Source organism: Macaca thibetana, chromosome 2 (genome assembly GCF_024542745.1).
Source record: "Macaca thibetana thibetana isolate TM-01 chromosome 2, ASM2454274v1, whole genome shotgun sequence".
NCBI lineage: Eukaryota > Metazoa > Chordata > Mammalia > Primates > Cercopithecidae > Macaca > Macaca thibetana.
In genome coordinates this window covers 2,682,042-2,707,890 of record NC_065579.1, presented here as the reverse complement: position 1 = coordinate 2,707,890, position 25,849 = coordinate 2,682,042, and the positions used below count along the sequence as shown (strand labels likewise).

General features: G+C 52.8%; 1 protein-coding gene across 3 annotated transcripts in view; it reads left to right on the top strand.

The window, feature by feature from the left end:
* The window catches only part of BDH1 (3-hydroxybutyrate dehydrogenase 1), a 65,201-nt gene extending 40,294 nt beyond the window's left edge, over positions 1–24,907 (top strand). For all 3 annotated transcript variants that reach the window (XM_050779204.1, XM_050779205.1, XM_050779206.1), the window contains exons 3-7: positions 128–200; positions 1,187–1,297; positions 13,076–13,217; positions 21,279–21,431; positions 24,000–24,907. In XM_050779204.1, coding sequence (XP_050635161.1) covers positions 128–200; positions 1,187–1,297; positions 13,076–13,217; positions 21,279–21,431; positions 24,000–24,469 — 949 coding nt within the window. In that variant the 3' untranslated portion in view covers positions 24,470–24,907. The remainder of the gene's footprint in view (positions 1–127; positions 201–1,186; positions 1,298–13,075; positions 13,218–21,278; positions 21,432–23,999) is intronic.
* The last annotated feature ends 942 nt before the right edge of the window (positions 24,908–25,849 follow it).

Below are 25,849 nucleotides of genomic sequence, written 5' to 3'. Positions count from 1 at the left end.
TTGTACAGCAAGCTGTCTCCAGGAGCCGGGGCTGCAGAGACAGCCAGTGTGGCTGAGGGTCTGTCTAGCTGCTTCTGCCCAGGAACAAGGTCTGTCCTTGTACTCACGGCTTCCTTTTCTCTTGCAGACGCCCACTATTGCTTGGTTCTACTTCCTTTATCCCGACTGGCCGTCGGACTTATGCCGGTGCAGTGGAGCCGGTGAGTGGAAGCCCAGCTACCTGGGAGCCAGTTGGATGGTCAGAACCCTTGCCTCTGGGCCCCTGGGCCCTGAGCTACCCTCACAGTGGGGCTTTAGTGTTTCCAGGACACTCGGAGCCACTTTCTCGCTTAAACCTCCCCCAAAGCCCCTCATCAGTAATGAGCTCACATACCCCCATCCTTCCATGTGGGAAGGAAGCAGTAATGAGGCACTCCAGCCCCTCCCAGCCAGGAAGGTATCGGTGGAGGCCTAGTGTGGAGCCAGAACTCCCAGCCCCACCCAGCAAGTTAGGGGTTAAGAGTTTAGACTCTGGAGGTCTGGCGCAGTGACTCACGCCTGTAATCCCAGCACTTTGGGAAGTTGAGGTGCATGGATCATCTGAGATAGGGAGTTCGAGACCAGCCTGACCAACATGGAGAAACCCCATCTCTACTAAAAACACAAAATTAGCCGGGCGTGGTGGTGCATACCTATAATCCCAGCTACCCGGGAGGCTGAGGCAGGAGAATCACCTGAACCCGGGAGGTGGAGGTTTTGCGGTGAGCCGAGATCGCGCCACTGTACTCCAGCCTGGGCAACAGCAGCGAAACTCCATGTCAAAAAAAAAAGAAAGAAAGAAAGAAAGAAGAGTTTAGACTCTGGAATCTCTTAGCCCTGGTTTCAGTTCCAGCTCTATCACTAACTACACTGAGCATTTAAACAAAGACCACTGTTTCTCACATGTAGCATGGGGGGTTGTAGATGAGATTCTAAAGGCAGGAGTAATTTTCCCAAGCAACGTTGCTGGTTGGTGGCAGAGTCTGGGTTAGAACCTGGCCTTTCCGCTATACCTTGGTGCTTCTCCAGACAGCAAGAACAAGGTAGGGAGGGCCAGGCTGGGGCCACTCAGGAAGCACTAGCTCTCACTGCACAGAGGGTGGCGAGGCCTGGCCACTCTGCCCCTGTACTCCTGGTTCCTAACATGGAGTCTGACCTTGTAAAACAGGTTGGCAGCAAAGCTGTCCTGGTCACAGGCTGTGACTCTGGATTTGGGTTCTCGTTGGCCAAGCATCTACATTCAAAAGGCTTCCTTGTGTTTGCTGGCTGCTTGATGAAGGTAAGAGACAGTTATCTTCTTCACCATGGTCTTTTACACAAAGTCATTGTTTTATAGTCTTTTAAAAATTCCTTTCCTAACAACCGGCTCACCTTTGCTTAAACCAGCCTGTCCATTTTCCACTGGCTTCAGTCCCACTTGTTCTTCATAGCTTTGTCCATCCATCATCCATGCACCCATCCATCCATCCTCTCATCCATCCATCATTTGTCAAATGCTATCATGTACCTGACACTTTGCTAGGTACGTAGAAGAATGAGATCTTGTCCCTGCCCTGAAGTTGCTCCCTGTCAAGTGGTGAGGAGACAGCCATGCGTAGACACAGCCGAAGAATTAGAGTGAAGAAGATTCTCAGGGGTGTGCGAGAATGTTCGGTGAGACTATATAGAAGGAAGGGATAGACGATGGCAGGCCAGAGGAAGTGACATTTGTTCTGGGCCATGGCAAGTAAGTAACGCTGCCATAGGTGGGGACTGGGAGGAGTTACCTGCTGGACAGGAGGACTATCCTGAGCAGAGGCTTGAAAGCATGAGGCTCCTTTGGGACACATTGAGGAGAATTTAAGGGGCATGAAGGGAAGCACTGGGACCTGAGACTGCAAAAGCAAACAGTGGGCAGGTCTCCAGTTAGAGAGTTGTGCGCCCACCACCACCGTCCACTTTCAGAATACTCCGTCACTCGGAATTCTCTCTCTCCACCACTGGGAGTTAGTCTCCACGAACACCTCTAGCCCCGAGCGGCCACTGATTTCTATTTCTGTAGGTTTGCGTTTCCTGGACTTTTCATCTACATGGAATCATACAATCCGTGGCCTTTTGTGCCAGGCTTCTTGAACACTTAGTGTAATGTTTTTGAGAGTCATCCATGTTGCAGAATGCATGAGTAGTTCATTCCTTTGTATTGCTGAATGGTATTCTATTGTGTGCCTATACTATATATATATATTTTTTTTTTAATTTAATTTTTTTTTTTTTTGAGACAGAGTTTCACTTTGTCACCCAGGCTGGAGTGCAGTGGGTGCAATCTCGGCTCACTTCTACCTCTGCCTCCTAGGTTCAAGTGATTCCCCTGCCTCAGCCTCCCGAGTAGCTGGGACTACAGGCATGAGCCACCAGGCTCACCTAATTTTTGTATTTTTATTAGAGATGGGGTTTCACCATCTTGGCTGGCTAGTCTGAAACTCCTGACATCAGGTGATCCACTTGCCTCGGCCTCCCAAAGTGCTGGGGTTTCAGGCGTGAGCCACCGCACCCAGCCACCTATACTATATATATATATATATATATATATTTTTTTTTTTTTTTTTTTTTTTCTTTTTTGAGACACAGTCTCACTCTGTTGCCCAGGCTGGAGTGGAGTGGAGTGATCTTGGCTCACTGCAAGCTCTGCCTCCCAGGTTCACACCATTTTCCTGCCTCAGCCTCCCAAGTAGCTGGGACTATAGGCGCCCACCAACATACGCCCGGCTAATTTTTTGTATTTTTAGTAGAGACGGGGTTTCACCGTGTTAGCCAGGATGGTCTCAATCTCCTGACCTCGTGATCCGCCTGCCTTGGCCTCCCAAAGTGCTGGGATCACAGGCGTGAGCCACCGTGCCCAGCTATACTATATTTTTAAAACATCCATTCACTAGTTAATGGATGTCTGGATAAAAATGTTTGGATTTTGGGTGATTGTGAATAATGATGCTATGAACTTTCACATACGGGTCTCTCTGTAAATGTGTGTTTTCTACCTAGCTCCTTTTAATGAAATTTAGAAGCCAAGATCTGGGCATCAGGTGAGCTCATCGCCAGTGGGGCTCGGGGCATTGTTCATCCTGCCCCTGTCAGTGGACAGAGCTACAAGATGTATATATCATATCATCACACAAAAGCACACACATGCACACACTCTATCTATGGCATACATATAAAGTCAGTGTAACCTTGTGATTTTATTTATTTATTCATAAAATCATGAGGTTATGTTGATCTACTCCAATTCAACACAAAGCATTCTTCCTTGCTTATCTCATTCCAAATTTGTTTCCTCCTTCTCCTGCAGTTAGACCCTAATTCCCATCTCAATATATTTACTCAATTGATTAGTCCTACAATACACACAACGTAGTTTCAGAATCGCTACATTCATACCATTACAGACGGCAAAACTTACTAAGTAGATGTGTCGGCTTGGATCCTCCGAGAAGTCAATGCCAAAATAGGGGTAGATGTGCAAGAGATTGATTAGGGAAATGCCTAGAATGTTTCAAGGGGGAAGGGGCAGAAAAAGGCGGGGAAAGCTTTTGATTGCAATACAGAGTGTGGTAAGAAATCGCAAGGAGGCCGGGCGCGGTGGCGGCGCCTGCAGTCCCAGCTACTCGGGAGGCTGAGGCAGGAGAATGGCGTGAACCCGGGAGGCGGAGCTTGCAGTGAGCCGAGATCCGGCCACCGCACTCCAGCCTGGGGGACAGAGGGAGACTCCGTCTCAAAAAAAAAAAAAAAAAAAAAAAAAAAAAGAAATCGCAAGGAAGGAAGATTAGGGAGGCAGAGCTTCAGACTGCCGTGTTTGTCGTCTGAGAGTCTTGGCTGGGACCCTGGGGAAGCCCCAAGGAAAGGTTGTTTGTTAGAGGAGACCAGTGTTGGCCAGGAATGGTCCTGCGATCCCTCCGTGTGCGGCCATTGGCTGAGGGCAGGCCAGGCACGTGTGGTCGCGGCGTTCACGCCATGGCTGTGAAGTTGCAGGGGTTGCCATGGTGTAGCTGTCAACTGTTCCTGCAGCGGACTTCCCTGAAGGGAGGTCTCAGTGGGGCACCTCCGTAGTTGCCACAGTAGAGCTTATTTAGGATTTCGTCAAAGTGTTTTTTGACTTTAAAGGTATGACTGAAGGTATACAAAGCATTATTATTCCTTTTTCTAAGACGGAGTCTTGCTCTGTGGCCCAGCAGGAGCTGGAGTGTAGTGGTACTATCTCGGCTCACTGCAACCTCTGCCTCCCGGGCTCAAGCAATTCTCTCGTCTCAGCCTCCCGAGTAGCTGGGATTACAAGTGCCCACCATCACGCCCAGCTAATTTTTGTATTTTTAATAGAGACAGGGTTTCACCATGTTGGCCAGGCTGGTCTCAAACTCCTGTCCTCAGGAGATCCACTCACCTTGGCCGCCTGAAGTGCTGGGATTACAGGCATGAGCCACCACCACTCCTGGCCCAAAGCACTATTTTTAAAAGTTACTTGTATTAATTTTTGTTTTTTCTTTATCACTATATTATTTATTTGAAATATAATGCCATTTATTTGTGATCTATTTTCCTTGTTGTTGATTCTTGTTGATATAATTTAATTTCTGAATATGTAAACCATTAACAAGCCTGTAAAGTCAAAAATTATACAAATAGGTAAAATCAAAGTAGCGTGATTCCTTCACCTCCTATCTGTTCCACTCCATTCTTTCATTTGCCCTCATGTTACACAAGTGTTTGCATATTGCATACACTCTTTGGTTTTTTAAAACATTAACAATGTATCTTGGAAATCAGTTTGTATGTCCTCACAGAGTCCGTATGGCCTCAAACAGTCCGTATGGACCCGCAGAGTCCGCATAACCCCACAGAGTCCGTGTGACCCCGCAGAGTCCGCGTGACCCCGCAGAGTCCGTATGGTCCCGCAGAGTCCGTATGACCTCACAGAGTCCGTATGGCCCCGCAGAGTCTGTATGACTTCGCAGAGATTGTATGACCTCACAGAGTCCGTGTGACCTCACAGAGTCCGTATGGCCCCACAGAGATCTTTCTCACTTTGATAACGGCTTTGAAGCACCCTACTGAGTGGGTGGGTCATAATTTACTTCACCAAAATCTCCTGTAGATAAGCATTTAGGTGCTTTCAATATTTTGCAATTACAAATAATGCCACAATGAATAACCTTGTAGTTTCATTATTATTGGGGGGTTATCCCTTTTTTTACTTTTTTTTGAGATGGAGTTTCACTCTCGTTGCCCAGGCTAGAGTGCAATGGCCCAGTGTGGGCTCACTGCAACCTCCACCTCCCGGGTTCAAGCTATTCTCCTGTCTCAGCCTCCCAAGTAGCTGGGATTACAGGTGTCCACCACCACCCCTGGCTAATTCTTGTATTTTTAGTAGAGAGGGGGCTTCACCATGTTGGTCAGGCTGGTCTCGAACTCCTGACTTCAGGCAATCCGCCCGCCTCGGCCCCCCAGAGTGTTGGGATTACAGGCGTGAGCCATTGCGTCCAGCCATTGGGGGGCGACCTTTAGAGTAAATTCCTGGGAGTGAGATTGCTCTTATCAGAGGGTAAATAAAATATATTGTCATTTTAAAGATGTTCCCAAATTTTCCATCATAGGGGTCATGTAATTTTACATTCCCTCCCGGAGTGTTTGAGTGCCTATTTCCACACAATTTCACCAACAGAGTATGCATCAAGCTGTTGGTTTTTGCCGCTCTGATAGGTGGGAAATGTACCTCAGTGTTGTTTTTATTGTGTTTCTCTTCCGAGCGCGTACCCCTGTTCTTTAAGGACATGACCCAGAAGCTTCCCACATATCAGCTGTGCTCTCATTCTCTGGGCCAGAACTTAGTCACATGGCCTTACCTGGCTGCAAGGAAGGCTGGAAGATGTAGTGAGTATTCTGAGACAATATGTACCTGGCCTAAAACGTCAGGCATTCTACTGCTGCAGAAGAAGGATGGAGGGAAGTGTGGGCATTCAGGACAACTTGCTTTCTCTGTTCAGTGGGTGAGACGTTTGTCTTTATTTCAAGGCCGTAGGAACCCAGGGGAGGAATTTTCCATACTATGTTTGATATCTTTGTAATATTTGATACCTATTCAATGTAAAATTTCAATAATATAAACAAGTACAAGAAATCATTTATATTGACACGCTCTGAACATCCTTCCATCTGGATCAGAGAAGATTTTTTGTTCTTTTCATCTTTACTTCTTTTGAATTGTGAAAGCGTTAAAACATATTCATAATAACTTCAAATAATACAGAAGTATATTATGTAACAAAGTGAAGTCTTCTCAGTCTCTTGTTCCAAGGCAGCTTAAACGCAGGTGTATACATTATTTGTGACTTTCGCTATTACAGGTTGAGTATCTCTTATCTGAAATGCTTGAGACCAGATGTGTTTTGGATTTTGGATTTTTCCAGATTTCGGAATATTTGCATTATACTCGCTCAGCATCTGTGATCTGAAAATCCAAAATCCAAAGTGCTCCAATGAGTATTTCCCTGGAGCATCGTGTCAGCACTTAAAAAGTTTCAGATTTTGGAACATTTCAGATTTGGGATTATTGGATTAGAGATGCTCAACCTGTATTAACAAAGCCTTGGTGAGTCACGTTGCATGTACGTCTTTGCCTCCTTCCACTGGCGGTTCTTGGGAACACTGTGTAGATGTGAAAGTGCAAGTTGCAAAGGCATGCAGGTTTTAGGTTTTGTTCAGATCCCCAAACTGCTCCCTTGAAAGGCTGTCGCACTCCTGACAGTGCTTGAGAGAACCCGTCTGGGGAGGGTTCTGGGGAATGGGTGTGGCATCCCTGGTGCTGGGTTCTTCTGCAGAATGTGGACCTGCCTCAGCAGGTCCCAGCAAGAATCATGATGCCATAAAAATGTTTTAAAGTCCCTTGTCCGATGTTAGGCTTCTGTGCCATTGTGCTGGCTTGGCCAGTGACACAGGGAGCTACATTCACATTCCACAGCACAGGGCAGAGGCTGCTCAGTGCTGCAGAAGACTCTTCAAAAGGGCCTTGGGTTCTAGTCCCAGATTGACCACTAACCCCGGAAGGGGGCAAACATGTCTCCTCCCTGGGCCTCGGTTTCCTCTTACTTACACCAATAGGATTGGACTGGCGGTTTTAGGTCCTTCCACTCCTGCAACAGTGATTCTAGAATAGGTTGACTGGTATTTTGAAGAAAGTACCAGACAAGCTCATTGGCAGGTTATGTCTGTTGGTATCTACCTCTTGACCTATTCCATCTGCTATCTCAGACCAGTCAGGCAAGTCAGAAAGCAGTTAGCACCACCAGAGACTTTGGATAAGGCACCATGGGAGTTGAAAGGGGGAATTTGTTTCTAGCCTGATTCTGTAGTGTTAGCCCCACAATGGATTCTGGCCACATCTGTACCTAAACACTCGGTCTGCTCTTGTTCAGAATTAGTGTTCCTCTTCTGTCTCATATCTCATTGCCTTGGGCCAACTCAAGGACTTAGCTCCAGCAGATGTCTGCCACCTCCTACGTCACTGGCTCCACGCTCTCTCCTGGGTCATTTCAGCACATACGCGCACGCACACACACACACACTCACTCATACACACAGACCTACACCACCATATCCTGTGCACATTACCTCCCCACATCTCTGCTCCTTGTTGCAGAAAAGCACCCCCAGAGGGGGTGCAACACACCTGGATCAGGCTTTTCCCCATCACGCTGTTTATGTACTTATTTATTCAGCAGATGTTTACTGAGCACCTACGATAAGCTGCCAGTGTTCCCTGTTGGAGATACAGCATGTAACAACTCAGTGAAAAGTTCCTGCCCTTGTGGAGCTTAGATTCCAAGGGGGAGATGATAGACAAGGAATAAGATAAGTAAATTGCTTCTCCGAGGGCTGATAAAAGCAGTAGAGAAAAATAAAGCAGGAAAAGAAGATGCAGCATGAATGTGGTAGATGGGGTGTCAGATTTTCAAGAGGGAGGAAAGATCACACCAAGAAGGTAAAAATTGGAGCTCCCTCATCCAAAGGAGGTGTGGGAGTGAGTGTCACAGAAATCCAGGGGAAGAGGGACAGCCCAGTACAAAGCCCCAGGAGGGAGTGTGCAGGGTGTGCCTGAGAAACAGCACAAAACGCCTGTGGCTGAAGCAGAATGAGCGGGGAGTAACGTGAAGTGAGGGGCGCGGGAGCAGATCTTGTATCAGCACAGGGAAGGCTTAATGAGAGGTGGCGTCTCACCACCATCTGGAAGGATGAACGGGAGCTCCCTGTGAAACGGGGGCAGGTGGCATATGAGGCACTGCTAGTAGTTTGAGGTGGCCAAAGCCCAGTGCCCTGGTGAGCTGGGAAAAGAAGGCAGGACCAGACCAGGAAGGTCCCTGAGTGCCTCTGACCCAGCTTTTGTCAAGGATACCAACAGCCCCCATTTTCCCAAATCCATTGGCCACTTCCCAGACCACATCGTGCTCCACCCAGCAGCAGCTTTTGACCAAATAAACCACCCTTGCCCGTAACACTTTGTTTCTTGACTCCATGCTCTCAGGGTTCTTCCCGTCTGCTTGCTGGCTCCTCCTCCTGCCCATCCTGTGAACATTACGGTGCCCAGGCTTGCTCCCCTCTGAAGTGTTTCTAACACGTGTGATAAGATGCTGACATATAACATGGGTTGAGCGTCCTCATGTTCTTCCCTGAGGTGCTAAACCACCTTAACATGTATGCTAGAGACTAAAACCTTTTTGCCAGAATCAGCTCATTGGCTGCCTCAGTATTATAAGAAATGGAGGTAGAAGAGGTTGAGTGACTGGAAAGAGTTGTTAGTGTGCTGATATTTTCCCTCTGATGGCGAGTAAAATGAGGTGGGCTTCATATGAATGCCTTGGAGAGCTTCTGGACTAGTGTGCTGATATTTTCCCTCTGATGGCGAGTAAAACGAGGTGGGCTTCACATGAATGCCTTGGAGAGCTTCTGGACTTCTCCAAGTTCTGGAGCTCCCCGGAGAGCTTCTTGGCTTACCACATGTGCCCTGGAGTCTGGAGGCCACAGAATGTGATGCCAATGTCTACCAGAAGAAGTCTAAAGGCCCGAGATTGAGGTAGGAGTGGCTGGTCTGGGAGCAGAGCACAGAGAGCTGGTGGGGAGAGGGCTGTCCTTCCACCCGGGCAGGTAACAGTTGCCTGGCCCTATGTGGACAATAGAGAGAGCTGCTTGGAGTCACCTTAAGGGCAACCATCCAGTGAGCTGGCTAGGAGGATCCACGTGGCCCCAGCCAGAAGCGGGTATATCACTGAGGCCAGGGGCTGAGGGAGCAGATGCCCGGCTCGGGGAGGCACGCTGCCCTGCCCTGGAGCGGCGGTTGGAGGTCTCCAGGGCAGAATATTTGTGGACTCTGCAGAAGCACCCCAAGAAGGAATAGCTGGCTTTTGTGCACCTGCCGTCTCGGGGCAGCAACAACAGACAACAGCCAGCCTCAGATGACTACAGTCTTGCCCCTAATTTGCTGCCCCGGATCCAACCTTGGAAGGATCAGAAATAATAGGAGGGGAGGAGGAGCTAGAAAACGGTGAGAAAGACAACCTCCACCAGCACCTACTTCCCGCAGCCCTCAGGGCTGGGCAGGGGAAAGCTTTACCTTGCATACAAGTTTGGGAGTTTAGGTTTTCAAACTGGGCTGGGCTGGAATTATTGGCTTAAGAGACTGAACAGGATTCTTCATGCCAAAACAAAGAGGCTGTCTGTCCACTGTCTGAGAATGAGTGGAAAAGCTGTAAGACTCGCCTGAAATTTCATCCAGGGCTGGAAAAAAATAGCTTACAGGTGAGGTTGAAAGGGACAGTGAGATTAAAGAAGTGGGTTTATCAATAAGCCAGTTGCACAGGCACCAACACAGGCACCAAGACAGTGGAAACAAAAGCTTGTCCCTGAGCAGCCGGACAGAGGTGGACAGAGACTCCAGAGACCTGCAGAGGGAGCACAGAGACCTGCAGAGGGAGCACAGAAACTCTGGGGCCAGGGAGGTGGTATGGCCCAAGGGGCAGTCTTGGTCTGAGGACACATAGACCCTGAAGGCGACGGGCCAACAGAGTCTGCAGCCAGCAGGCTGAGGGTGGTTGGGAAGGTTTCCCTGAATAACTGGGGACACACTGGTAGTTTCTCTCCCTGTTGGCGTGGTTGTCAGGAGCGGGGTGTGGAGGCTGCCCAAAGGCAAATGAGGGTTCCTGGGGGCCTGTCAGGTGAAGACAGGAGGGTGGCGTTGCTCTCCTGCGGAGCGTGAACGCTAAAGCCTGAAGCCATGGGCAGTGAGAGTAATCCCCTAGTTTCCTCTGAAAGAAGACTCTTCACTGTCAAACTGCCAAATTAAGAGTTTACATGGGCAACCTGACTTGGAGTCGGGGGGGGTTCCCCTGAGGACTGCAGGGACCTTGTGATGCTGTCTGGATCACTGGAGAGGTCTTGTATAGGGGTCTGAGAAGAGCTGAATGATAGCAACAGGGTTAACCAAGTCCCAAGAGGAAGGACATTTAGACGCCTCTTGTGCATTTCAGCTAGAATCCCCCTTCCCGAGGTTCAGTCCACGTGAGCTCCACTCCAAGGGGCATTTGAAGAGCCACCAGATGGAAGACTGTATTAAAGCAAGACACGTGTTTTCCTGGCACCTGTGTGCCGCCTGTGGAAGAGAGGGGTCTGCAGGCACCACATCGTGGCACCCTAGACTTGAAGATGGCATTAGTTCTTTCTCGGTGGGGTCCTCTGTGGGAATGACAGCATGAGCTCCAGGCCCATCTGTCCTGTGCGTCTCATGCCTGTGTCTTGTTTGGGAAGCTCGGCACATCTAGGGGCTTTCAGAGCCAAACTTTAGACCCACCGAGCCTCCAGCCTGGCTGCCCTGTCCGAAGGCCTCCCTGGTGCCAGGCCCCTGCAGAGACTCCGTGGGTCACGTCACATTGCTTTTCCGAAGGGCCACTGGGGAGGCTCCTTTCAATGGAAAACCAGGCTGTGCAGATGACAGTCGAGGAAAGGAAGGGGTGTTAGGGGAGATCAGCGCGACCTCCTGTCCAATGCCTGGATTGTCTCTGTACCACATTTCCCACACCCCATCCTCAAGCATGCCCCCAACCCCCAAACATCCCTCCTACCCCCAAACAACCCCCCACCCACACTCATTGCCTAAACACCCCCAGGCAGCCCATGCCATCTCCAGACTGAAGATCACACCTCATTTTGAGCTGAACTTGACTTCTTGGTCCTGGCTCTGTTCTCCGTGGCTGCATGGAACAAGTTGGCTCCCTCAGTCATGTTCCACTCAAGTCTTCTCTCTGGGGTGACTATGTCCAGCACCTCCGGCCCCACTGGGCAGTCCCTTCACCATTTCCTCCTCTGCCCTCTGAAATTGCATGATGCGATTTCTCCTGTCCTGGGGTTAGGGTTCTTCTGGTTGAAAGCATTCAGAAGGCTCAGCCCTGACATGCGCTGACCGTCCTGGGCTTTCCATCCTTGCCTGCGCCTGGGATGTTTGCTTCGGTAGCGGCTGTGTGTGCCATGGGCAAGCCCTTGGCTGGAGAGTGGGCATTTCTCTACCCCTTTATTCTTGGCAGCTAGTCCAGTCCTCTTACAAGAGGCATCACTAATGCCATGCACCACTCAGGAAAATCACTGCCAATTAAGTCACTGATGACCAACTCTGTTTAATTTTCACATCGAGTGTAGCTCATGCCTGTTGTGAAAGAAACCGTGTTTCATCGAATAGGATGAAATATGACAATACAACCTGCCTCGTACTTAGCACCGTGCTCAGGACAGTGGACACTCAGGAAATGCCGTCTGCTTAGATGAAAGCCCCCTGGCAGCTCGGCAATGCCCACAGGCAGACCCCTGCCCACCTCACCTCTCCAGCCCTGTGTCCACCACTTCCTTATGTGTCTGCACTGCCTGCTACCGATGGCTTATGGTGGTATCCTCTCATCTCTTCCCCCAGTGCCCCATCCCCATCGGCCCCCTCTTGCGAATGTCCTCAGCTGTCACTGCCTTTGGAAGTTCTCCCCTGCCCATCCCTCCTGTGTCCCTCCCACCTCCCGCAAGTTTCCATACAGCACACAGTCACCGTGTTGCTTATGTACTCTTCACCTGTCTCCTTCCCTAGAACATGACTCTGGGAACGGGCTGAATTATCGATCTTGACCTCCAGTTCCTAGCACGGTGCCGGAGCACGATAGAGGCCCAAGAAATGTTTGCCGAGCGAGTGACGCCTTTCTCGTGTTTAGCAGTACCTGAATTTGTGTGGTGCTTTAGACTCTGACAGGCTTCTTACAAATCCATTTCCTTACTCTATGAGTCTGAGCAGGTCAGGACAGGTGGTGATGTTCCTGTTTTACAGCCAGAAAAAATGGACACCGGTTAGGGGACACCCCTGAGTGCACAGAGCCTGCTCAGTGACTGAGCTGGGATTAGAGGCTGGCTCTGGCCTCTTACCAGTTTGGAGTTGATGGGCCCTTGGCTTAGAACAGAGGTGACAAACTGGCAGCCTGCTGGTCCTATGTGGCCTGTGGACGTGCTTTGGCCCACACAGTGTTTTGTTTTGTTTTTGTTTTTGTTTTTAATGTGCGTAAGTTGCCGACACTTAAAAGAATTAAGAGATTTCCCAATTACTAGCTTAAAAATGTAAGCATCTGGCAACCCTGGGCTTGCATTCCCACATGGGTAATTCCTGACATGTCCTGTACTCGCCAGGGCCCCCACCTGCCCCACATAAGTTTGCAACCCCTGCTTGGAGAAAGAATCCTGTCGTGAGGCCTTGGGGGCCGGCTCTCCATCCTGTTCATGGTGTGTCTGTGGCATATCGCTCGGTGCTTGATAGGTCATCAGTGCTCAGATTAAAAAGGACGGCACGCTGGTGGGCCAGGCCTGGCCAGGCCTCCAGAGAATCCCGTGGGCAGTTGCCAACATGCCTGAGGCGTTGGCCGGGACTTGAGGCCAGCTCCTGCCTTGGCAGGGGTCCCCAGGGTCTGCCTCAGGGTGGGAAGGAAGGAGGTAGAAACAGCTCTTCTCTCCTCCCCAGGACAAAGGCCATGATGGGGTCAAGGAGCTGGACAGCCTAAACAGTGACCGATTGAGAACCGTCCAGCTCAACGTCTGCAGCAGTGAAGAGGTGGAGAAAGTGGTGGAGATCGTCCGCTCGAGCCTGAAGGACCCTGAGAAAGGTCGGGCGCCCCTTCGGGCGGCAGGGGTTGTGTATGCGGCCATTCCAAGGGGCGCTTGCTAAACACCACCTTCCATTGGCTGGCACCCTGCCACCGCACTCCTTTCCTTATTGTTTAGAATCTTCCTCCTGCACGATAGGAGGAAGGGGATGACACTAAACACACCCGTGCAATAGGGCAATGGAAAAATACAGGCAGGAGGTGATTTCAGAGTTCATGGAGTGCTAGGTGGCTACGCAGTGATTCAGGTCAGTTCAGCCAACGCCCAGTGATGCCCTCTCTGGCCCAGGAGCTGGGTTGGGCGCCGGGGACACAAAGCTGGTCAAGGCACGGTATGTCCCCAGGACCTCACAGTTCAGCCGAGGGACTGAGTTCAAAATCAGGGAGCCATGCATTGAGAGAGGCAGAGCAGCACAGGAAAGAGGGGTCTGTCCAGCCGTGGGGGTGCAGTGGAAACAGGCCGGCTAAGGCAGATTGTGGCAGAGAGCAGAGATGGTCGTTCCAAAGGGAGGGGAGAGCAGGAACCACAGCTGGGAGCAGCGCAGGGAGGGTGGTGGGGGCTGTTTGTCAGGCAGTGGTATTAGCCCAGCACCTCAACATGAGCCACGGGTCAGGTCACCTGGAGGGGGTGGCGGCAAAGGAGGCTGGGGAGGGAGGTCTTGGGTCCCAGGCGAGGGGGCTTGGCCGGTCTCGCGACAGCACTGGGGAGCCGCTGAAGGGGTCGTCCTGAGGGAGTGGCCTGGTCGTTGTGAGACTTGTGAGGCTCCCTCTGAGGACGGCAGTGGCAATGTGCAGCTGGATTGAAAGGGGGAGTTAAGCGTGGGTTCGAGGGTCCGGAGCTAGGGTGCTAGGTGATGGGAAACAGGAAGGGTCAGGTGTGAGGAGGATTGAGAAGGCGAAGCTGGCCGGACTTGGTGACTTGGATGTGGGGATGAGGTGAGACGTGAAGTCTCTGTCCTGGACACCTGGTGCCCCGCACTGCAGGAGCAGGTTGGGAGATGGGGAGTTACCGAAGCGCCCACCCTCAGGGAATGTCCGGGCCGGAAGAGCCGGTGCCCACGGCAGGAGGTGACACTGGGAGTCGGGCAGATGCACAGAGGGACCCCTGGGAATGTGAGTGTTTGGGGATTAGAGGATGGGGAGAGACAGCTGTCAGAGAGGTTGGATACAGTGCTCCAGAAGCTAAACAACAGAAAGTTTGGGGGAGGGGGCAGTACCAGTAGCCAACAGGGTCAAAAGCTACAGAAAGTTTCAGTGGCATAAGGACTAAATATCCTTCCAGTTCAGCCAGTGGAGGGCCTTCGTGGGAGGAGCTCTGCCTCCAACCTCGGGAGTGCCATTCACCTAGAATACAGCAATGGGGGACGGAGCTCCCTGGAGCCGGCCGCCTAGCAGCATCTGGAGAAGCGAATCTATGACGTTTACCTTTGAGCTCCCTGACAGCCCAGGCAGAAAAGGGATGCCTCATTCAGGCCTCTGCTTTCCCTCAGAATGGGGTGGGGCAGCTCTCAGGAGCTGAGGAAGGAGGAGGAAAGGGCAGGAGTGACCAGATCCCATGCTGGGAGCTCTGCTGAGCCTGTATCAGCCAGACGGATGTGCTGTCTCTCAGAGCAGCTGCCTCAGAGGCTACGCATGTGGCTATCGGTGACGCTGCTGCTCTGCCCGTCAGTGATGTGCCGCCTCATCAGCCCACCGTCCCTCCCATCCTCCCAACAGGCCATTCACAGGCCCCTCTGTTCTCTGTTCTCACGGAACATCTGTTTAAGAATTAACAGGCAGAGCCAGCGCTCCTGTCCCGTTAAGAAAAGGCAGGATGGGTCCCGCTGGGATGATTACCAGCTCAGAACCTGCAGCCTGCTTCGCCCCTCCCTGGCGGTAAATTCTCCCTCCCACCTTCCCTGGGCAGCTGCTGTATTGCCTTCATAAACTACTGGGCAGGAAAACAGCTGCATCAGCGTCATAAAGCCATTGATTATAGTGTGGGTTTTGTGGTGATTTAAAATGCCCAGGGAAAGGCATCATCACCGGAGACCCGAGCAGAGAATGCACCAGGCGGGGCTGCTCAGGCTGGCGGTCCTTGTCCCCTACCCCTGCCCCCTGCCTCTGGGGCAGAACCACTTCCACTCTGTGTACTGGACTGGCCAGGTAGCCTAACCTGCAAGGCAGGGCGGGCCCGGCCCACACAGAGGGGAGGCGTTCACCCCCTGCCCGGGGATCTGAGCTCAAACCCCAGCCCCAGCCTGATGCACAGACCTTCCCCTGCTGCTTTTTCCACGCGGTGCATTCCGGAGGGTGAGTAAACCACTCACCATGAACTTCCTTAACCAATATTGCATTTTTTTGGGAAAATGATTTGAAGACGTTTAGGTCTGAAAAAACAGCACACCTGTCAGATATGCAGTGGTGTGTCCCCCATCTCCCGCTCTCTCTTTCTTCCCCGTCTCCCTCTCCTCCCTCTCCCTCTCCTCCCTCTCCCTGCTTCCCCTCTGAACTCTGGCTCCTGGCCTCGCCTCTGCAATCCCCCCTCAGGCAATGCCGGCTGTGAACTCCAGGTGGCGCCCTCCCGGAGCGTTCCCACCCACTGTGGCCGCCACCGACCCACACCCCACGCAGGACCTGTCAGAAGGGCCCTCTCCCCCTTGCCCCGCCGAGGGGGCACATTTGAATGGCGAGTTTGATGCCCTGCAGCCTGGCTCTGTGGAACAGTTGCTGCTAAAGCCCAGGGAGCCAGGCACGGTGGGGGGCGAGATGAAGAAGATTGTCTGGTGAGAGCCGCAGAGCCATCTGCCACCGGTCCCCACGCCCGCAGGACGCTGAGGGACGGGACATCTGGAGCCTGGGACCAGCCCTCCCTGTCCCCACTCCAGGGGACACCGAGCCAGTGGGCCCGAGAGCTGGCTGTGGGCATGGCCTGATCTTGGCACATCACTTACCAGTCAGTCAACATTTGTTTAGTTAATTAATTAGTTTATGTTTTTGAGACAGAGTCTTGCTCTGCCCAAAACACACGCATGGGGAAGTAACTTCTGGGAGAAGCGCCTGGGAAAGGCCTGGCCTACCATGCTTCGGGATAGAGACCATAGAGCAGGAAGTGACTGATGAGGGGGTCAGCCTGAGGGGGGGGACCTGCCCCCTGTGTGGGCCATAGCTTGCTCAGTGAAGTGACTGATGGGGGGTCGGCCTGAGGGGGGATCAACACAAGTTGGAGACCATAGAGCAGGCAGGGAGACTGAAGGGGGGGGTCAGCCGGGATAGAGACCATAGGGGGATGACTGGAGGGTCTGCCTGAGGGGGGATGGAGACCATAGAGCAGGAAGTGACTGATGAGGGGGTCGGCCTGAGGGGGTCTGGAGATCATAGAGCAGGAAGTGACTGATGGGGGGGTGTCAGGCTGAGGTGGGGATGGGGAGGTCTGCCTGAGGGGGGATGGAGACCATAGAGCAGGAAGTGACTGATGAGGGGGTCGGCCTGAGGGGGGATGGAGACCATAGAGCAGGAAGTGACTGATGGGGGGGGACTGATGGGGGGTCGGCCTGAGGGGGGATGGAGACCATAGAGCAGGAAGTGACTGATGGGGGGGGGGTCAGCCTGAGGGGGGATGGGAGGGTCTGCCTGAGGGGGGATGGAGACCATAGAGCAGGAAGTGACTGATGAGGGGGTCGGCCTGAGGGGGTATGGAGATCATAGAGCAGGAAGTGACTGATGGGGGGGTGTCAGGCTGAGGTGGGGATGGGGAGGTCTGCCTGAGGGGGGATGGAGACCATAGGGCAGGAAGTGACTGATGAGGGGGTCGGCCTGAGGGGGGATGGAGACCATAGAGCAGAAAGTGACTGATGGGGGGGGGGGTCGGCCTGAGGGGGAGATGGAGACCATAGAGCAGAAAGTGACTGATGGGGGGGGTCGGCCTGAGGGAGGGGGAGGGTCTGCCTGAGGGGGGATGGAGACCATAGAGCAGGAAGTGACTGATGAGGGGGTCGGCCTGAGGGGGGATGGAGACCATAGAACAGGAAGTGACTGATGGTGAGGGGGGGTTGGGGGGGGCCTGAGGGGGGATGGAGACCATAGAGCAGGAAGTGACTGATGGGGGGTCGGCCTGAGGGGGGATGGAGACCATAGAGCAGGAAGTGACTGATGGGGGGGTCGGCCTGAGGGGGGATGGAGACCATAGAGCAGGAAGTGACTGATGGGGGGGTGAGGGGGGTCATAGGCAGGAAGTGGGGGGGGGTCAGCCTGAGGGGGGATGGAGACCATAGAGCAGGAAGTGACTGATGGGGGGGTCAGACCTGAGCAGAAAGGATGATGGTGGGGTCTGCCTGAGGGGGGATGGAGACCATAGAGCAGGAAGTGACTGATGAGGGGGTCGGCCTGAGGGGGTATGGAGATCATAGAGCAGGAAGTGACTGATGGGGGGGTGAGGCTGGGGGGGTCAGCCTGAGGGGGGATGGAGACCATAGAGCAGGAAGTGACTGATGGGGGGGGTCAGCCTGAGGGGGGGATGGGGGGGTCTGCCTGAGGGGGATGGAGACCATAGAGCAGGAAGTGACTGATGAGGGGGTCGGCCTGAGGAGGGATGGAGACCATAGAGCAGGAAGTGACTGATGGGGGGGTCGGCCTGTCTGCCTGAGCGGGGATGGAGACCATAGAGCAGGAAGTGACTGATGGGGGAGGTCAGCCTGAGAGGGGAATGGAGACCATAGAGCAGGAAGTGACTGATGGGGGAGGTCAGCCTGAGAGGGGAATGGAGACCATAGAGCAGGAAGTGACTGATGGTGGGGTTGGCCTGAGGGGGGATGGAGACCATAGAGCAGGAAGTGACTGATGAGGGGGTCAGCCTGAGGAGGGGATGGAGACCATAGAGCAGAAAGTGACTGATGGTGGGGTCGGCCTGAGGGGGAGATGGAGACCATAGAGCAGAAAGTGACTGATGGTGGGGTCGGCCTGAGGGGGAGATGGAGACCATAGAGCAGGAAGTGACTGATGGTGGGGTTGGCCTGAGGGGGGATGGAGACCATAGAGCAGGAAGTGACTGATGGTGGGGTTGGCCTGAGGGGGGATGGAGACCATAGAGCAGGAAGTGACTGATGGTGGGGTTGGCCTGAGGGGGGATGGAGACCATAGAGCAGGAAGTGACTGATGGTGGGGTCGGCCTGAGAGGGGAATGGAGACCATAGAGCAGGAAGTGACTGATGGTGGGGTCGGCCTGAGGGGGAGATGGAGACCATAGAGCAGAAAGTGACTGATGGTGGGGTCGGCCTGAGGGGGAGATGGAGACCATAGAGCAGAAAGTGACTGATGGTGGGGTCGGCCTGAGGGGTGGGGTGAAGACGGAGGTGGAGGAGTGAGTGAGACAAGGAGACCCAGGAGGAGGCTTCTCCAGCAGCGCAGGAGAGAGGACCCAAGCGAATGCCAGTGGAAACAGGAAGGAATAACCGACCCAGCAGAGGAAGCCAGCAACAGCCTGGGGCGTGGGGGCTTTGTCCTCAGACAGATCTGGGTCCAAATCCCACCCTCCCCACCTGTCAGCTGGGTGACACTGACCAAAGTGCTTAACCGCTCTGAGCTTCACTTGCCTCAACCGGATATGAGACAATTTAGGATCTATTTTACAGGCTGGTTGTGAGGATCAGGGAAGTTAATGAATGTAAAGGGCTTAATTAGGGGCCTGCCAGCTGTCATGTTGATCTTGATCTGTAATATTAGCAGTACCTGATGACTCATTCGATGGGGGAGGGGTGGAGGAGCTGGAGGACTCAGACGAAAGTAAAATCATTAACGAAGAGGAGGAGCAGGCTTGGGCAGCTTGGAAACTTGATGCGAGGGTGGTGGTTAGGGTGAGTCAGGGACCTGTGGGACATTCAGGTGGAAATGAGACAGGAGATGGGAGGAGGAGAGAGCTGTGACTCCCGAGGAGAACTGGGAGGCCACTGGTGTGGAGGCCATCTTGGGGTTGTTGCAGGAAAATTGCTGTTGCCCAACCAGCGGGAATGCCTCCGTGAGTTTATTCAGAACACTGGCTGAGGACTCCAGGTGGCACCTAGGTCCACCACCTCTCAACACTCATCAAAGCTGTAATCCAGGGGCTGTGTGTCTTCACGGGTCATGTTTCATTAAACTTTTTTGGATAGTAGTGTCAAATGTCATTGTTTTATTTTTGGGTAGAAAAAGGGCTGTCTGCATTTTAAGTCATGGGATATTGTCCCTTATGAATCAAACACAAAACAGCCGGAAAATTCACAAACATGAAGAAGATGAAGACACCTAAGAGTTGAAACAACTTTGAGAGGAACAGGATTAGGCCAGGAAATGGGGGGCCACTTGTGTCTGGGGGCAGGTGAAAGAAAGGTGTCAGGGTGGATGCAGGAGATGCCTGGGGATCACTAATGCCGAGGGGGAAGTGAGCCTCGAGGAGTCCTGGCAGTACTGATATTGTAGCGAGCCTGAGGAGAGTGAAGACTGGGGGTGAGGTCTTGGCGTACCACCCTGGAGACTGTGGAGAGTGCAGAGTGAGGACAGCTCAGGGCTGGGACCCAGTGTGGTATGGAAGGGAGATGGAGAGGATTGTGTGTGTGTGTGTGTATGTGTGTGTGTGTGATGGAGTCTTGCTCTGTCACCCAGGCTGGAGTGCCGTGGCATGATCCCGGCTCATTGCAACCTCTGTCTCCTGGGTTCAAGCGATTCTCCTGCCTCAGCCTCCAGAGTAGCTGGGATTACAGGCGCCCGCCACCACGCCCGGCTAATCTTTGTATTACAGGATAGAGTGTGTTCTTGGAAGCCTGGCGTGGAGGGAGGGAGATCAGGTAGCACAGTTACAGAAGGATCTTCGGGATATGGAAATGTGGCATTTGTAGACATTAATCTAACACACATTTGTGTGTATCGAACTGAAGGGCTGGAGTCATGGGCAATGGAAAAGCTGAAGTTGCGTAAAAGAGAGGGAAGGATCGGTGTCTATGGTCTCGAAGACAATGTGGAAGTGTCAGCCATGAGAGGTGGGGAGCGGCCGGCTGCTCCTCCTGGGAAGAGAAGAGGGTGAAGACTCAGGGCACGTCTGCAGGGAGACAGTGGGAGCTCTGGGGTCGTTGTGGATGACGCTGATCCTGTCATTAGCATCTGAGTGAGGTCACAGGTGAGACCTAGAGCAGGGAGACACCCACAGGGTTTGGTGGAGAGTGGGAGTGTGAGCTCTTCATGGACACTGTGTTAACCAGCAATTTCCTTTCTCTAATAAATGCCCTTAATTCTCCGTAATTGAAGGAGAAGGCACCAGAGGGCAGTGAATGAAGCTTTAATTTGGGTAACACGGAAGGAAAGCAGCTAGAGACCAATTACTCTGTCATTTACACAAACTCATTTCCATGATTAACTTGGAAAATGAAGCAGCACCGAGTTCCCACAAGCAGGGATGGTCCCAGGACAGGAGCTCTGCTCTGAGGCTGTGCCTTGGGAAGGAGCACGGGGCTTTGGCCACGGGAGAGTGAACCCTGAGGGTTTCCACAACAAAGAGGCAGGGCCCAGCTCTGTCCTGAGGCTCTGACCCATCCAGCCTTTGCCCCCCAAAAAACTGAACTCAGAGAGGTCCCTGCAAAACACAGCTGCCTCCGCGTGCCCGCCTCCCCTGTGATTTCTCTGGCTTCTGGCAAGAGAAGAGAAGATGTGAGCGAAAGCTCAGAGGCAGAGATGAGTAAACAGGAACGGGGTGTGAAACTCAGGCTGTGGGGATAGGATGGGGTGGAGTGGAGTGGCAGTGGGAATTTGAGGTGAGGTGAGATTCAAGGCTAGGGGACACGGCAGGCTGGGTCATGGTGGGCCCAGAGAATCGAGCCAGGCAGATGTGACATGAGCACTGGACATTCTAGACGTAAGGGAGGGTGGCAGTTAGCACGTTAGGCCTCTTTACCTCCTGTCATTCCTGAGTGACTCTAGAAAGTTTCTGGAGAGCACTGGGCAAGAGGCGGGGAAGTCACAGGAAAGGAGTGGAAAGGAGGCTGGCCTGCAGGCTGATGGGCAATGCCTGGGGCCAAGCCCCTGTGGTCACCGCACACCTGTCCCTCTCCTGTCCAGGGATGTGGGGCCTCGTTAACAACGCCGGCATCTCCACGTTCGGGGAGGTGGAGTTCACCAGCATGGAGACCTACAAGGAGGTGGCAGAAGTGAACCTTTGGGGCACAGTGCGGACAACGAAGTCCTTTCTCCCCCTTATCCGAAGGGCCAAAGGTGAGTGGGAAAGGGAGCTCCCTCCTGCCCCTGAATCGGCCCCACATGTTCATCTTTGCTTAGAATGGACATACCTGTCCCAGCAGCTCCAACGTCCACAACACAGCAAGGGTGGCCCCAGGGGCTGTGCTGGGCCTGGGTGAAGGTGGGCAGAGGGGCTGTGGCCAGCTAGGGGGAGAGAGGTGTGCGGCTTTCAGGAAGTAGAGCAGGTAAGAGGTCAGTGGTCTATGCAGCAAAAGCTTCAAGATTTTAGCAGCCACCCACTCTGGGAACCTAATCTATAGAGAGAATCACCCTTTGCACAAAGCTGTGTGTATACATCTTTGTATCAATCGGGTGTGGTTAAGTAAAATTTGGCATATTCATTCTATGGTTATTTATACTGTAGTTTAAAAAATGAGATCATTGTGCTATTAGGAAACAATAGTAATAATCAAGATTAGAAATTTGGAAAACCAAGAAAACACCCAAACCATGTGGGTGGCCAAATGTGAGCAAACCTCTTCAGAAGTCATTGACTTGGATTTTTTCCCTGACATAGCAAACAACTGTGGCAAAAAGGGTAAGATCCATATATCTACGGTGAAGTCCTAGCAACAGTCGGCATGAACACAGAGGGCAGCTGTAGGATTTTAGATGAAAACCCCAACCCTTCAGTGACTTCAAACAGTTTTCTGAAAGGTGCCTCCACCCAGGATGGGCCGAGTTCCTTCCCGGTACACACCTAGATGGGCTGAGTTCTTTTCCGGGTACACACCTAGATGGGCTGAGTTCTTTCCCGGGTACACACCTAGATGGGCTGAGTTCTTTCCCGGGTACACACCTAGATGGGCCGAGTTCCTTCCCGGGTACACACCTGGATGGGCCGAGTTCCTTCCCGGGTACACACCTAGATGGGCCGAGTTCCTTCCCGGTACACACCTAGATGGGCTGAGTTCTTTCCCGGGTACACACCTAGATGGGCCGAGTTCCTTCCCGGTACACACCTGGATGGGCTGAGTTCCTTCCCGGGTACACACCTGGATGGGCTGAGTTCTTTCCCGGTACACACCTAGATGGGCTGAGTTCCTTCCCGGTACACACCTAGATGGGCTGAGTTCTTTCCCGGGTACACACCTAGATGGGCTGAGTTCCTTCCCGGTACACACCTAGATGGGCTGAGTTCTTTCCCGGGTACACACCTAGATGGGCCGAGTTCCTTCCCGGTACACACCTGGATGGGCTGAGTTCCTTCCCGGGTACACACCTGGATGGGCTGAGTTCTTTCCCGGTACACACCTAGATGGGCTGAGTTCCTTCCCGGTACACACCTAGATGGGCTGAGTTCTTTCCCGGGTACACACCTAGATGGGCTGAGTTCCTTCCCGGTACACACCTGGATGGGCTGAGTTCCTTCCCGGTACACACCTGGATGGGCTGAGTTCCTTCCCGGTACACACCTGGATGGGCCGAGTTCCTTCCCGGGTACACACCTGGATGGGCCGAGTTCCTTCCCGGGTACACACCTGGATGGGCTGAGTTCTTTCCCGGTACACACCTAGATGGGCTGAGTTCCTTCCCGGGTACACACCTGGATGGCCTGAGTTCCTTCCCGGGTACACACCTATAGGGAAAACTGGTCCCAGATCCGCCTGGGCTTCCCCGGCTGGGCCAAATGCAATCCACTTCCAACCCCTCTGTTCCCAGGGCCAAGAGGAGCTGCAGGAGGCCCCTGATGTCCCCAGGTTGGGCCTGTGGCTGAGGGCCTTTGGAGGAAGAGGAGTAGGGGGGTCACCACACTCTCCCAATGCCCAGGACTCTCTCCTCATGTCCTAGCCCTGAAGTCAGGTTCAGAAACCCTGCCCCTGCCCCCGCCTGCTGCTCTGTTTTCCAGGCTGTCCTGGGCTCCACCCAGGCTCCACCCTACCTGGGTGGAATGGAGTTGGGAGTTGATTCTAACAGCACAGGCCCTGTCCTCTTTCAGGGCCATCTGAGGGCTCCCTCCCAGCTGCAGCCCCAGGTACTTCCTCCTCTGTGCTCCAACCCCTATCTCCAGTGTTGCCATCAGTGGATAGACACTTGGCACATCATACTACTGGAGCTGGATTTTAAGCTCCATAAGGGGAAGGGGAAGCTTTTAGGCTGTATTTCTCCCTAACCAGCACCAGACCTTGCCTATAGTGAAAGCTCAGATCCACACAGACAGCTGTCTCGCTTCCCACTTCTCCCCTTGTGTTTTCAACCCAAATTATCACCGCATTGGGCTTGATCTGGTTTTTGAGTCAGTTGTGTGTTGCCCATCACACTGTGCCCTCCTGGTACACAGTTATGTGTTGCCCATCACACTGTGCCCTCCTGCTTCTCACTCACTTGTCCTCCCCTGTCCGGCCTGGCACAGCCAGGTTCCCAGGGAAGATCAGAGGTGCCGATGCTGATGCGTGGGTCTGAGCTGGCCTTGCCTCCTGAATGAGAAGGCTCCTGGGTGGGTCAGAAGTGGTTCCAGCCAAGCCTCTGGAGACACGCCTGACTTCTGCCCTCCATGTCATAGGGCAGTGCCGCCTTAGCAGGTATCTCTGTCTCCCTCTGTAGGCCGCGTGGTCAATATCAGCAGCATGCTGGGCCGCATGGCCAACCCGGCCCGCTCGCCGTACTGCATCACCAAGTTTGGGGTAGAGGCTTTCTCAGACTGCCTGCGCTATGAGATGCACTCCCTGGGCGTGAAGGTCAGTGTGGTGGAGCCCGGCAACTTCATCGCTGCCACCAGCCTCTACAGCCCCGAGAGCATTCAGGCCATCGCCAAGAAGATGTGGGACGAGCTGCCTGAGGTTGTGCGCAAGGACTACGGCAAGAAGTACTTTGATGAAAAGATCGCCAAGATGGAGACCTACTGCAGCAGTGGCTCCACAGACACGTCCCCTGTCATCGATGCTGTCACACACGCCCTGACCGCCACCACCCCCTACACCCGCTACCACCCCATGGACTACTACTGGTGGCTGCGAATGCAGATCATTACCCACTTGCCTGGAGCCATCTCTGACATGATCTACATCCGCTGAAGGGTCTCTCTGTGGCCTCTGTCGGGGATCCCTGGTGGAAGGGGAGGGGAGGGAGGAACCCATATAGTCAACTCTTGATTATCCACGTGTGGATTATCCACCATTCCAGGAAGACCCATGACTGGTTTTAACATTAACCAAAGGGAATAACCCAACCTGACTTGTTTGCATAGTGAGTGACTTGGGCCTTCACAAGCAGGGTGTGGAGTGGCAGGCGGGGGCCTCTCAATCTCAGGGCAAACACAGTGAATCTGTCTCTCTGGAGATCATTTCATACAGCGATTTCGAGAAAAGATCTTTATATTAAAAACAGATTTATTATAGAATGAAATCAAAACTCCTTTATATCTTCAAGCCAAATTATCACTTTAAAAAACTATCTCATTTGATCCTTAAGCCAGTCTCATGAATAAAAAGGACAGATTTTTTTCTTTTGTACATGAAGCATTTGCAGCTTAAAGAGGATGCATGAAATAACCCTTTTATCGCTTATAAATAGTGCCAGTCATGTGTTCCTGCCACTGCTGTGGAAACACTTCACATTTTGCATTCCAGGACTGTTTTGGATACATTTGCCCAAGAATCTTCTGACTAACTCTGTGTCCTCATCTGAGCCACACATACCAAGTGCCCACTGGTACCTCTGCATGTCCATGGTGCTGTGTGACTGGCCAGCCAGCAGCCAGTGACTCAGAGCTGGCTGTATGGAGGGGGTGGGAATGTTTATGGAGATTTTTTATTTGTTTATTATTATTATTATTATTATTTTCAGACTCTTGCTTAGTCTCCCAGGCTGGAGTGCAATGGCACCATCTCGGCTCACTGCAGCCTCCGCCTCCCTAGTTCAAGCAATTCTCCTGCCTCAGCCTCCCGAGTAGCTGTGGTTATAGGCACCCACCACCACACCTGGCTAATTTTTATATTTTTAGTAGAAACGGGGTTTCACCATGTTGGGTAGGCTGGTGTCGAACTCCTGACTTCAAGTGATCCGCCTGCCTTGGCCTCCCAAAGTGCTGGGATTACAGGTGTGAGCCACCACTTCTGGCCCTGGAGATTTTTACTTGAGATTTTAACATCCTCTTTTAGGACTCAGGATAGACTTGTGTGGAGGTGCTCTCTGGCTGACAGGATAGGTTGTTACTGGTTTGGGTCTGCTTGGTTTTGCCTTGGCTGGGGCCAGTGTCAATGGGGCAGGCTTGGCAGGAGCAGTGGTGCCATGGCAGGGTACTGTGGCATCTTCTCCCCTAGCAGTGGATTTGGGGTCCCTGCTTGCCTCACATGGTGCTTACACATATGCGCGGGCGTGCGCGCGCGCACACACGGTGCTTACACATATGCGCGCGTACACACACACACACACACACACACTGGTCTGCAGGG